Source organism: Scardinius erythrophthalmus (assembly GCF_964197995.2).
Source record: "Scardinius erythrophthalmus genome assembly, chromosome: 10".
Taxonomy (NCBI): Eukaryota; Metazoa; Chordata; class Actinopteri; order Cypriniformes; family Leuciscidae; genus Scardinius; species Scardinius erythrophthalmus.
This window is the reverse complement of record NC_138230.1, coordinates 42,621,354-42,636,480: the sequence shown is the minus strand read 5'-3', so window position 1 is coordinate 42,636,480 and position 15,127 is coordinate 42,621,354. Positions and strand designations below refer to the sequence as shown.

The 15,127-nt window shown below is 36.9% G+C and overlaps 1 protein-coding gene across 2 annotated transcripts; it reads left to right on the top strand.

The window, feature by feature from the left end:
• Positions 1-3,499: 3,499 nt before the first annotated feature.
• rad21b (RAD21 cohesin complex component b) lies at positions 3,500-15,126 on the top strand. Of its 2 annotated transcripts, none has more exons than XM_081376373.1 (14): positions 3,500-3,602; positions 6,518-6,705; positions 7,523-7,652; positions 7,732-7,831; positions 7,914-8,020; positions 8,694-8,903; positions 8,976-9,101; positions 9,189-9,317; positions 10,478-10,701; positions 10,903-11,056; positions 12,698-12,843; positions 12,935-13,099; positions 13,844-13,927; positions 14,028-15,126. In XM_081376373.1, exons 2-14 carry the CDS (start codon positions 6,562-6,564, stop codon positions 14,217-14,219), a joined length of 1,911 nt encoding a protein of 636 aa, XP_081232499.1. In that variant the 5' UTR covers positions 3,500-3,602; positions 6,518-6,561; the 3' UTR covers positions 14,220-15,126. The 2 variants fall into 2 exon arrangements, with proteins under 2 accessions (XP_081232499.1, XP_081232498.1); XM_081376372.1 differs by having other exon boundaries at positions 9,186-9,317.
• Position 15,127: the final 1 nt, after the last annotated feature.

The following is a 15,127-nucleotide window of genomic DNA, read 5'->3' as shown; positions in this document are numbered from 1 at the left end:
ACTCAAAACATGTACTTTTTCTTCACAAAAATAGTGCATACGTTTAGGGCATACTATAAGTAGGCGAATTGGGAGGAAGAAATTGATTCATCCACTGGGGTCTCGTGCAAATCACCGTCATGTTCACTTTGCATGGTTTTTTAACTTTTGTGTGCATTATACTCACAGAGATGGATTATTTTTCATCTCTTGATTTGTGCTCATCAGAAGGAAGAAAGTCACAGGAAAGCATGAGGTGAGATTTTTCAATTTTGGCTGAAGTGTCCCTTTAATGAAGCTTGAGCTTCAGGCCCCAATTCATTGTACTTGCAGCACCATCTTCTTTAGCCTACTCTTTTCATGGTCCACAGAAGACTGAAAGCCTGTTTTGGAACAACATGAGGGTGAGTATAATTCTCATTTTGGGTGGGTGAACACCTTACCATTTCTGTACCGTGTGGATCACTCAGTCGTGAGTTTCCATCTCTGACATGCCTCGCGATCGCCATTCCTGCGCGTCTACAGCAGATTCCATACTGTTGTTCTCATTTCCCACTGGCTGCCGATTCAGATTGCAAATGCACTCATGGTTACTCAAGAGAGCAAGTGCAGATGTCTCCTCTGCGTTTCTGTGTTTCGTCTGCATCTGCCCGCATCCCTGCGCTAATGAGATTCTTAGAGGCCTGATTAAACACACTGAGCTCGAACCTCAGCTGTGACAGTGACGGTGGAGGACATGACCTGAGAGACCACACTGATCAAGAAGGATGGGCAGAGACTTGGTGAGAGAGAGAGAGAGAGAGAGAAGTTTCTCTCCCATTGTTGCTCAAGGTCACTTTCCTTTCCGCTCGCTGAAGAACAAGTGTCTTGATGGATGTCTTATTCTGGACTGACACTGTGGGCATCATGTGAGAATGAATGCATGACAAAGCCTTCCACAGTAAAGCTCACAAGAGAGTTATGATCATTTCCAATTAAAAGTAAGCAATTCGGTTGTCATGGGGGAGTAATGGAAACTCATATTCTCAGACTCGGAAACCCCTCACCCTAAAGGTAATATGCTGGAAATGACTGTCCCTATATTCATTCCCCAAAGCGCCATGATTTATGCAAAATGCTTTAAGAAGGTGACGCTATTGTCATTAAAAGCAAAGGACAACATAAGGGCATCACGCATGGCTCATATGCACCAAACAGCAGAACACATTTACCTCAGGTTCACTCTACATGAAGATGTTCAGATCAGAAGAATGTGTAGGCTATTTGTTACTTAAATGCATTAAAAAATATATACATTTATTTCGATAATTGATTTTGCCTGGTACACTGAAAAAAAATTGGAGTAGGATTTACTTGAAAAAAGCTAGGCAACTTTTTCCACTCAGAAAATGCTAGTAAATTTACAAAGATTTGCCAAGTAAAAACCTAAACATATTTATCAGTAGCTTTAATTAGTAATCTTTAAGTTAAATTTACTTGGAATATGGAATTAAGTAAACTTTACTTAACCTAGTTAAGTGAAAGTAACAAAGAAAATAAGTAATTTTAACTTGGCTATTAAAAGGTTGATTAATATCAATTTAGTTGGAAATTCCTTTGCATTACATTTCACTCAAACAATAATATTGAATAATACCAGTCATTTATAGTATGTGCTTTACTTAGGATCTGTAAGTAATTTATACTACTACATGTCAGAAGTTAAGCATCATGTGAATGCAAAGACCTCAATACTTGGTAGACAATACACAATGACGGTAACATTTGATGGATCATTTTTGTGTTTGAATGTCATTTTGAGCAGAAAATTTACCCGAAATGTCACAAAATGGCAAGTTACTAAAGTTACTAAAGCAATGATAAAACAGTGTAAATACAGCTGGAAACCAGTGAAAAATGAACCTCATTAATTATTCAAGGTCCAGTGCATGATGGGAACCCCAGTATCAGAAAAGTTGAGTAATTTTTACTTAGTTTTATTGTTGATATTTACGCTTTCATTTCTACTCGCTTTAATTAAGTACTGATATGGAATTTACTTCGTTTTTTTTATTCTTGCCTGAACTAACTTTTTCATGTAAATTACATTGTTTGTTTTTTTCAGTAGTATTTACTTCACCAAAAAATATTTTTTTTACAATGTAATTTTTTCATATGAGTGCAAGAAAACTATCACAACTTCCATTCATGCCAACTTTAATGACTTCAAGAAAGCATGACAAGAGTCTTGATGGTAAGTTTTGTAAGGAGTAAATGTATAAGAATTCCAAATTATCAATATGCATCAAGCTCATCTTTATTCATCCGTCCAGATAGCACTTTCTCTACGATGTCTGCTAAAAAGTGCTTAATCTGGAAAACATCTGTTGTGTACAAACTAACATCTGATCAACGTCTTAGAAAAAGCAGTTTTACATACATGCTAAATCATAAACAATTAAAGATATTTTCTAAATGTCTATTTAACATCTGGCCTGAAACATCTTAAGAGACATATTGAAGATGAGCAAACACTTAAAAATACATCTTGCACGTCTCTGTGATGCGCGTGTGCTATCAGAGACAGTAGTGTGTGTGTGTGTGTGTGTGTGTGTGTGTGTGTGTGTGTGCGTGCGTGCGTGTGTGTGAGGCTATGCAGCATCAAACTGCAGTGTTACTTAGGATGGAGTGCGAGCACCATCTGGTGGCTATGCACTGACTTATATGGACATTAAACCCAATATTATACATAAAAAATGTATGAAGGCTCCAACTTTCATTTCAACGTGATTTTTCTATAGCATGTTTGTAGTCTATATTATTTTCAGTGCTTGTTGTAATTGTACAAATTGTAGATTCCTTTGACTATTCCAGAGTACGTTGGGTTAGTCATCATCAACCTAAATCGTTTCTGTTGCAACATTGCAGTTTCATTGCAACTGAAGTAAAACTGCAGTGTGATTCTACATAGCCTCACGCACACTATGTACTGTCCCTATAGCACACATAACAGAGGCGTCTATTTGATGTCTGCATTTACATCTGCAAGATGTATTGTTTTAGAGTTTGCTCATCTGCAATATGTCTCTAATATATTTCCTGTCAGATGTTAAATAGACATTTAGAAATGATTTAGAATCATAAATATATATTGCTCTGAATCTGAACCTTAGGCTATGTCACAGTTCCAAGAATACAGATAAAGCAACGCAAGTCTTTCCTATGATCATCTTTCTCACTGTTCTTATTTAGGCCAACAACAAAAAAAGCAACTTCTTCCTGAGAAAGTTATTTGTGCCTTACTTCATATACTAGAGCCCATTGTAGAGAGTTAGCTCAACCAAAATGACAGAAATAATGATAATACATAGAAAAATACAGGAGTCGTCATAATTTGTTCTGTCATTTCCATTCTCAGTTACTATGTGCATGAACTGTTAATGTTATGTCATGCACATTCATGCAGTCTCCCACACTTGTCCTCCATAAGCATCCAGCTCGTTTTATATGAACCTCTCAGCGTCGGCGGGAGGGGGGCGTCGCCATTTTGTTTGTTTTAGGGAAACTGTACAGTGGGAGGAGGGTGATAAAGGTACCCTAGATACGGTTGCTAAATACGGAAAGCTACGATAGGACCGTGCCGCGTAAGTACTTTCGGCGAAAGCATATCTATAAATGCATTTAAGTGCATGCATTGGAATCATCACCATTTGTTTTCGTCATGAAACTTGATAGAAAATCCCATTCTCTCTCCATAGTAATGTTACACCAGCGACAAATGACAGACGCTGTACAACATCACTTCTTTATCACAAAATACGCTAAAATGACTTCTGTGAAGAATGCGTTTGACGCCTTTGCAATGCATGAGCAAAATCCGCACATGGCGCGAGCGCAGGCAGATGTTGATCTCGCGACAGCAGTCCGTTGGCTTGTTAGCTCAGATTCTTTTAGCCGCAGCCCTATAAAACAGTTGTCCTTCGTGTTACATTATTAACGATCATTAAATTTAACACACATTTCATAGACTTTTACACAGCTCAGGAATAAAGCCATTTAGAGAATAATAAAAGTGCGCAAATAATAAAAGCGCATCACACAGGCCCCGCCATCACTTGCAGTCACACACCCATCTCTGAAATAAGGGGGTATTTATCTAAACAACCATTATATATAATTACTTTATTTAACTATAAATACAAATGAATACGGGTATTTAGTACAGTTCTTGCATAAAACGTTAAAGTAGTACATCTAACATTACCATACCATCCTTAAAATGTAAAGGTAATGTCACTAAACGGAACATACATTTTTCAGACTATGATATTTTAATTTGTGTGAAATGTGAAAATGTGCTAAAATTATGACTGCTGTCTTTAATAAGATCTATTATTCCTAAACATTTCCGATAAACAACCAACAAGGCAAGCAGTATTAAATAACTAGCAATATATAACTTATAACCAGTGTTGGGGGTAGTAACTCATTACAAGTAACGTTAATTACGTAATCAGATTACTTTTTTCAAGTAACTATAAAAGTAATTCATTTCTTTTAAATTTACAACAAAATATTAGTTACTTTTTCAAATAAGTGAAGCAAGTTACAATTGTTTTCCCATTTATTGACTGACAGTTCTCCTGTCTGCATGTTGAGAGAAATTGGGTGTAAGTGTTGTAAACATGATGGTTATTGATTGTAGTACTAGACTAAATGCATTTACTCATCTCACTTGCAAAAAAAAGTTTCAGCATTTCTCAAAATCAATAGAAACAGTTAAATGCAAACTCGTAATATTATGCAAACCTGCAATAATTATGTTAATAATGTATTTTTTGTAGGCTATGTATTTTTAATCTCACTGTCTTTGCTGCTGACCTTCATTTGAAAAACAAACAAGCAAGCCCAGCCCAGGTTAGAAAAAGTTATGCAAAAGTAACGTAATGCATTACTTCCCATAAAAACTATAAGTTAATTAGTTAACTATGGAATTAATTACTTTTTAGGGGTTAACGCAATATTGTAATGCATTATCTTTAAAAGTAACTTTCACCATCACTGCTACATATCCATCCAGTTTACCAATGATTCATTCATTTGAGTCAAATCTTTTGATTGAATTGGAACAGTAACACACATACTGTATGAAAGCGAGTTGGATTGAATAAATAGCATTTTATTTAAATGTGCAAGTAAGAACATGCTTTATGACTACAGACAGTAGTGATGTAAATGCAAACTGCAGAAGGTTCTAGATGACTTTATTTAAAAGTCATCTAGACTCTTTAAGAGCAAGCAAACGAACATGGTTACATGAAATTACAATGAACAGAAACTTAATTGAATTTTGACTTTTTAGAGCATGTAACATGCTCAGGGACCACATGATGAGATACATCATGGCAGAAATGAATTATTAAATCATATTTTAGGATTATTTGAAACAAACGGTGTAACGGAAATTAATCTGAATATCACTAATAACAGTTTCCTGAGCTGTCTACCATTGTTTGGTCAGACTGACAGTCCAACACAACCTCAAACAAACAGCAACGTTTTGATACCCCTAGCATTTACAGCATTCAAGGGCATAAAACTGCATATGGCTTGGTTAAAGTTATCTCTGCATACACTTTCAGAAAAAAAAGGAAGCTGAAAGCTGTCACTGGGGTGGTACCCTATCAAAAGGTTCATATTGGTACCAAAAGTGAACATTTTATTGTCCAAATGGTGCATAGTACCTGTTTAAAGGGTAGTGTCCCAGTGACAGTTTTTGTGTCTGAGTGCTGGGAGCCTGGGGCTGAGGAAAGTCTTAAAGGGGTGATTGATTATGATTTCACTTTTCTAACTTTAGTTAGTGTGTAATGTTGCTGTTTGAGCATAAACAACATCTGCAAAGTTACAATGCTCAAAGTTTGCAAAGGGAGATATTATTATTTTTTTAAATAGCTTTTTAAGGACTACAGCAAATGGCTGATAGGGTCTACACCACATTCCTCCCGGGTTAGTGACATCACTAACCCTAAAATGTACATAAACCCCACCCCCGGAACATGATTTATAGATTATCAAGACAGAATATGCTTTAGAATAATCAATGCTAATCAATGACTATAAGAACTTACACATAAGCTACATAAATTCATCAACTAACCATTCAGAAATGTCCTCTCCATCATTGTCTGACTCTGGTTTTAACATAAATGACTAAAAGTTTTTTAAATTTAAAAGACACAAGCTGTTGAAGCTCCGCCCTCTGTGCCGGGAGCAGCAGCTCATTTGCATTTAAAGGGACAGACACAAAAACGGTGTGTTTTTGCTCACCCTCAAAAAGTGATAATTTTAACATGCCATATAAAAATATCTGTGGGGTATTTTGAGCTAAAACTTCACACACACACTCTGGGGACATCAAAGACTTATTTTACATTTTGTGAATAGGGCATTATACATATTACCTTTAATATAAAAAAATGATGCATCACCTTAAAGAGCAATCAAATCAATAATTGTGATGTAGTGTTATACCTAACACCAGTGCCATTTGATTCTGCAGGTTCAGCGTCCCCCTCCACCTCAGTGTGAGAAGGTGCAGGGACGATGTTCTACGCCCACTTTGTCCTCAGCAAGCGTGGGCCGCTGGCCAAAATCTGGCTGGCGGCCCACTGGGATAAGAAGCTGACCAAAGCACATGTGTTTGAGTGCAATCTGGAGAGCAGCGTAGAGAGCATCATCTCTCCAAAGGTCAATGGATTCTCTTGAAATCACGCTGTTTAGGCTTTTTGTGGATTAAATTTTTGTTCTGTATTGTTTTTAAATGCTTAAAATGTATTTCAGACCTTTTTAGAGGAATAGTGCTGTTCACAATATATCATATAAATACAATATAACAGAATATAACTGAAAGTTTGTAGTCCTAAGACCCAACCACGTTTGATATTTGACACAAATTTTCATTCAGAATTTTGCAGATTCTGAAAGTTCTGTTTATATGAACCCCAAACGCATACATGTATTGAGTCACATATTAATTTACATGTGCATTATTATTATGTGTATTCAGGACTAAACTTTAGTGCATTCGTAGTGCCCAGTCAGCACATTCAGCACCGCGATAATGTTACTGGAACTACTATGAGTATAAATGACATTTTTGCATTTATAATGCATATTATATTATTATATTATATATATTATTTTCATTTACTAAATAATGTTTTCCTGTTGATTGGATTATTTCAGGTCTACACGACCCCTTTCAATTTGATCAAAATTGCATGTGGATCGAGCTCATTCGGAGTGTTTTCATGATGTCTTTTCAATCCAATTGAGTCATCAATCCAATTATAAACAGATTATTTGGGTGCACGTACACGTTGCTACTGATATCTATGCTTAGAACAAACCGTGAGATCTCTTTTAGTAATGATCACAGACCTTTACTCATAAATTCAAAAAATGCTATTCAAAAATCACATTAGAAATTCCCTCTGGGATGCTTGCAAATTGACATCATGACTGAGCAGCTCCATTTACTTCTAATATGTGCTTCATTTGATAGGTAAAAATGGCTCTCCGTACATCTGGACATTTACTCCTGGGCGTGGTGAGGATCTACCACAGAAAAGCCAAGTACCTGCTGGCAGACTGCAATGAGGCTTTTATTAAGATTAAAATGGCTTTTCGCCCAGGTAAATTGTGGCTGGACTACATAAGAGGTTGATCCTGTTGCACTGCAAGAGATGATATTGTGTGCATTGTTTGACACAGGTGTGGTCGACCTGCCTGAGGAGAACCGTGAAGCTGCCTACAACGCCATCACGTTACCTGAGGAGTTTCACGACTTCGATCAGCCTCTTCCCGACCTGGAGTATGTGCAACCTTAACTTGTAGATATCATATAATTGTGGTATGCTGTCAGTGTTGACCCTTCCCTGTGTTGTGGATTGCAGCGACATTGACGTTGCTCAACAGTTCACCCTGAATCAGTCCCGTGTGGAGGAGATCACCATGCGAGAAGAAGTGGGGAACCTCAGTCTACTGCAAGAGACTGATTTTGGTATGGCATAAAAAGCATCATCTTTACTCATGGCATTGCTTTAGAACATGCTTTATGGGATCAAAGCTGTTTGTATTATACATACTGTTTATTTAGTATTATTTTGGAATACTTTAAAGGGCTCCTATTATGGATCGAAAAAGGCTCTGCATAGTTACAAAACACAAAGTCCTTCCAGTGGGAGTTATTCTCTATATCAGTGTCACTGTTTCTGAACTCCTGAAACGCCTCCATTGTAGTCTTGAGTTTTCTTTGGGGAACGAACACGTCACAATATTCCTCATTTAAATAATTAATACGCAGAATAAAGGGGCGGGGCCTGGTTGAGTTAGTTAGTAGTGTGTTGTTGGTTATGGTAAGGGGCGGGACATTTTCCAAACACACTCGAAACGCTTGACCAATCACAACACACTGCTCCAGCCGACCAATCAGAGCACAGTGTGCTTTTCAGAAGGAGGGGCTTCATAGAGACAGGAACTAAACAGAGCGTTACTGACAGACTGGGAAGAAAGGAGCTGCAATAATGTCAAATATGTAAAAAATAAGAACATTCAAGCATGAAAACCTATTCTAGTATCTATTCTATGAATAGGTCCTCTTTAAGCTGATTATTCACACACATTGCACTCCTCATACAGTCGATAATTAATAGCCAACACATTTTCCTCAACAGCTGATTTTGGGATGGATGACCGAGAGATGATGCGAGAGGAAGGTGCGTTTGAAGTGGACATCATCCATGGGGCGTCTGTGTCTAACCTGCTGCTGGAGTCAGAGTCGAGTAGCGTACAGATGGCTGACAAGTCCAATCACCTAGAGTACGACCAATACAAGGATGACTTTGGAGACAACCCTATGGAGAGCACAGAGGGAGGCATGCTGGGTAAGAGAGGCATCCATAAGCACAACGCAGCATTTAAAAGCATCCGTTGAGACTGAGCTGGCTGTATTACAGTGGACAAGCTGCTCAGTAATGAAGATGGGGGCGGTATTTTTGATGACCCTCCTGCCATCCCTGAGGGTGTGATGATGCCCCAAGACCACGGTGGAGATGATGAGGATGATTTCGACAACCTTTCACGTAAAAAGCATACAACATAATGATATGTTAACGTCTATATCACATATTTGCGTAATATTAGAAATGCTGTATTTTGTCCAATAGCAGCAGGAGGTCCAGACAGTCCTGATTCTGGTCCTGTTGAGCAGCTGCCCACCATGACAGACCAGACTGAACAGACCACCCTAGTCCATAATGAGGAGGAGGCTTTTGCTTTGGAGCCCATCGACATCACAGGTCAGCCAGAACAGATAATAGTGCAGTACTACAGGTCTTAAAGGGATGGTTCACCCAAAAATGAAAATCCTGTCATCATTTACTCACCCTCAAGATGTTCCAAAATTGTATAAATTTCTCTGTTCTGCTGAGCACAAAGGAAGATATTTTGAAGAATATGGGTAACCAAACAGTTGATGCGCCCCATTGTCTTCCATAGTATGGAAAAGAATACTATGGTAGTCAATGGGGCCTGAGATCTGCTTGGTTACAAACATGTTAATTTTTGGGTCTTATTATTAAACTATCCCTTTAATAATAAGGTTGTGCAGTTAACACAACTGATCATATATAGTTTCTGCTGATTTAAATGTCACCAATGTAAAGTTATCTAGCTGACTGACAACTGCGTTTTGTCAAAAAATGATAAACAAATTTTATTGTGTAGGATATTATTTTATATTATCAATAATGATATTGTTTATTCATTATTATATTAATTATATTTAATTATTATCATTCAATTATATTTAAAATGATAAACAAGTCACCACATGACATTGTATTGACAAATGTATGTTGATGAATTTTTAGCTGTTACATAATTATATTGTTATTATATTATTATATCTGTGTATAATTTCCATCTATTATTGCAAATTAACCTTATAAATAATTTTTTGTAATTTTTTAATAACATTTTATTTCTCAACAATTTGTTGATATAAATAATATGCATGGATATAATATTATTTATTAAAATAGGGTTGAATTAAAGGGATACTCCAACCAAACATGAAATATTCTGTCATAATTTACTCACTCTCGTGTTGTTCCAAAACTGCTCCAAACTTTCTTTCTTCTGTAGAAAATAAGAGAAGATATTTTGAAGTAACAAAAATGTTTATTTTTCAATTCAATGGGAACCCAAACTGTTTTGTTACCAACGTATCTCCTTTTAAGTCCCACTGAAGAAAGTATGTCATAAAGGTTTGAAACGGCATGAGGGAAATGATGACAGAATTGTAATTTTTGGGACTATCCCTGTAACAAAAACCAACACAAATGATTTATAAGGTTTTTAATGTACAATTATCTATGGTGAGCAAGTGAAAAAAATAAAAAAGGTTTTGTTGAGCCCTGAAATACTGCATAATACTACCAAACTCATACATTAATAGTGAAAGAAACCAAAGCGAAGAGAAAGAGGAAGCTGATTGTGGACAGTGTGAAGGAGCTGGACAGTAAGACCATCCGTGCCCAGCTGAGCGATTACTCCGACATTGTCACCACTCTGGATCTGGCTCCCCCCACCAAGAAGCTGATGATGTGGAAGGAGACAGGAGGAGTGGAGAAGCTGTTTTCTCTGCCAGCTCAGCCTCTCTGGAACAGCAGACTGCTCAAGGTCAGGACAGATCCCGGGAACAAGCTGTGAGACATTAATACAGGCTTTAGTGCAACAAAATACATAAGTAGCCTTGGATATGTCTGTTTGGCACTCTTCTGCTCATAATAATACACAGAAACAACTTATTTGGACAGTTTTTTGTAGTCATGCCATTAAAGTGTAGTGAATTACTGAGCCTAGCTGTACTCTTCTGTGCAGATGTTCACACGCTGCCTGACCCCTCTGGTTCCCGATGAACTGAGGAAGAGGAGGAAGGGTGGAGAAGCAGACAGCTTGGACGAGTTCCTCAAAGACCTGGAGAACCCTGAGGTTCCTCGGGAAGAGGCACTGTCACAGCAAAGAGACATCATTGGTAAGATAGGCTGACTCGTGCCACGAGAGCTGCACAATTTATCGTTAAAAGATCATGCTCTCGATTCAAACACACACACGATCTTATTCCTTAATGACTATGAGTCTGCTAGATGTCTATTTGACGAGTACGATCACAGAGAACTTTCAGATCTGAGTTCTGACTCAGAGAGAGCAGTTGTCATGTATAGATATGAAACAGCTTGATGAACGCACTGTCATATTTCTGTCCTACAATCATTCAAATGATCACAGAAGTACTGGGATAAAAGTTTATAGTTTGGATATAAACACTGATGTCTACAGTAGTGATCAAAATAGAGTAAATCTCCTTTTGAAAGAAACCCGACGCTTCAAATAAAGATCAATTACATTGTTACACCAGTAGGTGGCGACAAGTGACTGGAAAAAATATATTTGTCATTCATTCAAGAGATTTGTTCAAAATTGCTGATTCAGTCTTTATGGTCATTGAATCATTCATTCAGAATGATTTTATAAATAATAATAAAAAATAATAATAAATTCAAATTAATTAAATACAGTGCTATGCATAAGTTTAGACACCCATGCTAAAGTTGACTAAAAGAGGAATAAAAAATCATCTTTTGGAAATTGAACTTAATGCCTTAATTTAAAAAATTAGGAAAAATCCAACCTTTAAGGACACCAATTTTCTTTGTGAATGAATAATGTATCGTAAATAAATAAATGTTCTTCCTTAAAATACAGGGTGCATAAGTTTGGACACCCCTATGTTAAATTCCCATTTAGGCAGGCAGATTTTGATTTTTAAAGGCCAGTTACTTCATGGATCCAGGATACTATGCATCCTGATAAAGTTCCCTTGGCCTTTGGAATTAAAATAGCCCCACACATAGCCTTCACCATACCTAGAGATTGGCATGGGGTACTTTCCATAAGATCATCTCTCGATGCAAATCAAACCAGCTATTAGGCTAACTGAAATAAAACCATGCCAATCTATGGGAATTTAACATAGGGGTGTCCAAACTTATGCACCCTGTATTTGAAGGAAGAACATTTATTTATTTACGATACATTATTCATTCACAAAGAAAATTGGTGTCCTTAAAGGTTGGATTTTTCTTAATTTTTTAAATTAAGGCATTATGTTCAATTTCCAAAAGATGATTTTTTATTCCTCTTTTTAGTCAACTTTAGCATGGGTGTCTAAACTTATGCATAGCACTGTATTTTAAAATAGACTGCAGCAATTAACATTTTGTAACACCTCTAGAGAAGATATTTTGAATGAAGTAACCAAAAAATTTATTTTTCAATTCAATGGGAACCCATTTGTCATGTTATTTTGTTTAGTTGTTTTATGTAGAATCTAGAGAGAATCATAATCTCTACTTTAAAAAAAAACAATTTTTTAACTAACTTAAGACTTGAGTAATTAAGCTGAAAATCCAGCTTTGCATCACATTTAAAAATATATTCAAATAAAAAAACAGTTCTTTTAAATTGTAATAATATTTCACTGTTTTTACTGTATATTTGATCAAATAAATGCAGCCTTGGTGAGCTTTTTCAGAAACATTTGGAAAAAAATGTACCCACCCCAAACTTTTGAAGTGTAGTTTTCTACTTTTTTGACTAATGCCCGTTTTTGCAGACCAGACCATCTTGGAGGAGCCCAGTGTTCTGCAGGCTTCAGCCATGGAGGGCAGTCGCACAACCCTCGATGAATCAGTCATGCCTCCTCCATCCGGACACCGCGGACAGAAGCGCAAAGCTCAGGACGCAGAGCCTGCCTTACCTGTGAGATCTCCAGTCGCAGGGTTTTCAGTGAGGCTTATGACCCCACTGTATATGGGTTTCTAATTCTGTGCTCTCACCTGTTTTCCCAAAGATGCTTGAGGATGATCGCTCCTCCATTGTTTCCACGCAACACGTGAACATGCAGCAGGTGGACCTTCCTCCTGAGGAACCAACCAGCATCTCACAGCTCATGCCTGAGTTCGACCTGATAGGAGAGAAGAGCAAAGACAAGAAGGATGATGATGAGGAGGATGAGGTGAGGAGGCTTTAATAGCCACAAATCATGGCGTTAAATGAGAAAAACTGTTATTATTCAAGACTAATGCTTTTTTTTTAATAAGAAAACCTGTTTAGTACAGCCAACCAATCTGCAGTCGCTTTTAAGTTTTCAGATTTAAGCATTGTAATAGTAGAATTTTTAAATGCCTAATTTTTTGTAGAATTGATAATTTTGCTACTCCTATATATTTTTTATATTTCTTTTCGATTTTAGTTTTGATCAGTTATTTAAAAAATATATATGTGGGGCACACTGGTTGTAAAGCTATTTGCCATTCACTGTTTCCTTATCAGATCCCTTCACTCAGTTTTCTTCCGGGAACGAACACGTCACAATATTCCTCATTTAAATAATTAATATGCAGAATAAAGGGGCGGGGCCTGGTTGAGTTAGTTAGTAGTGTGTTAAAACTGGCGGTTATTATGGTAAGGGGCAGGACATTTCCTAAACACACTCGAAGCACTTGACCAATCACAACACACTGCTCCAGCTGACCAATCAGAGCACAGTGTGCTTTTCAGAAGGAGGGGCTTCATAGAGACAGGAACTAAACAGAGCGTTACTGACAGACTGGGAAGAGAGGAGCTGCAACAATGGAGAAAATGGGAAAAATATGTTTTTTGAACATTCAAAAATGAAAACCCAAAAGAGTACAGCCCAAAAACAAAATGAAATGTTTGTAAAAGGGTTCCATTTAAATCAGATTTTTTTGTTTATAAGGAGGAGGAAGGTCAGAGCGGAGACCAGGATCAGGAAGAGAGGAGGTGGAACAAGAGAACACAGCAGATGCTGCACGGTTTACAGGTTTGGCAGAATTTAAACATGCAGTATCTCTCTTGATAATGCAAGAAACTGATTTTCTATCAACAAATACCCTCTGACTGCTTCCTCTTACTTCCTAAAGAGAGTCATTGCTAAGACCGGAGCAGAATCGATCAGCTTGCTGGAACTGTGCAGAAACAACAACAAGAAACAAGCAGCTGCGAAGTTCTACAGTTTCCTGGTGCTAAAGAAACAGCAGGCGGTGGAGCTCACGCAGGACGAACCCTACAGCGACATCGTTGCCACCCCGGGCCCCAGGTTTCACATCATATAGACTCTTACAGCTCAACACTGGCAGATTGTATTCTTTTTAATGGTTTTGTTTGTATATGATGTGTTACGTATATCTGTGCATGTGCATTTTAATGCATACTACACGTGCTCTCTGTCTCACATGGGAAAAAAGACTTTTATAATGTCGATAAAGTGCTTCTTATAGCATTTTGCAAAGGCTTTGAGTCTTTAATCATGTTTTTCAGACGCTTCTGTTTCATATTATTTAATGTCGTTTTGCATGCTTTGAATTACATGTTGACATGCAACATACTTGTTTACTTTCATGAAAGTGTTTTCTTTGTCGTTTAAACTTAAAAGAGTGACATTTTAGCTGCTCCAAAGATATAAAATTAAAAGTTCATACTTTCTATGTTTAAAAAAGTATAATGATCAACCTACCGAGTGTTTTGTGTTTAGTTTTTCAAAAAGCTATTACTGTAAAAATACTATTTCTTTCAAGTCTCCCTGAGCTTCAGTGTTGTGAACATTCACCCAAAAGCAGCGTTAGTTTCGCTTGTGAGCCAGAAAATTTAAGCAAATGTTATATATTGTGATATACATTGGTTAACAAAATTATGTTGTGCCATTTGTTGTAAAGATCATTTTTGTAATTGTGCAAGCACTTTTTTAAACAGTCTCACAGACTTTAGTTTTATCGATGTTACCTATATGGCAACGCTCTGTTTTGTAAGTTACAGTAATTAAACACTATCTGTTACAGTGCAGTACAGTCCTTTATTTAAATGTCTCTGAAACTGCTTGTTTTATTCATATGGGTATGAAAAAAAATCATAATATAACAAGTTATATTATTAAAATCTTACACATCACGTTGTTTGCCTGTAGCCCTGACTTGGTACAACTGTGTTAGGTAATTTTTTTAATAAACAGTAATTAATGAATTCA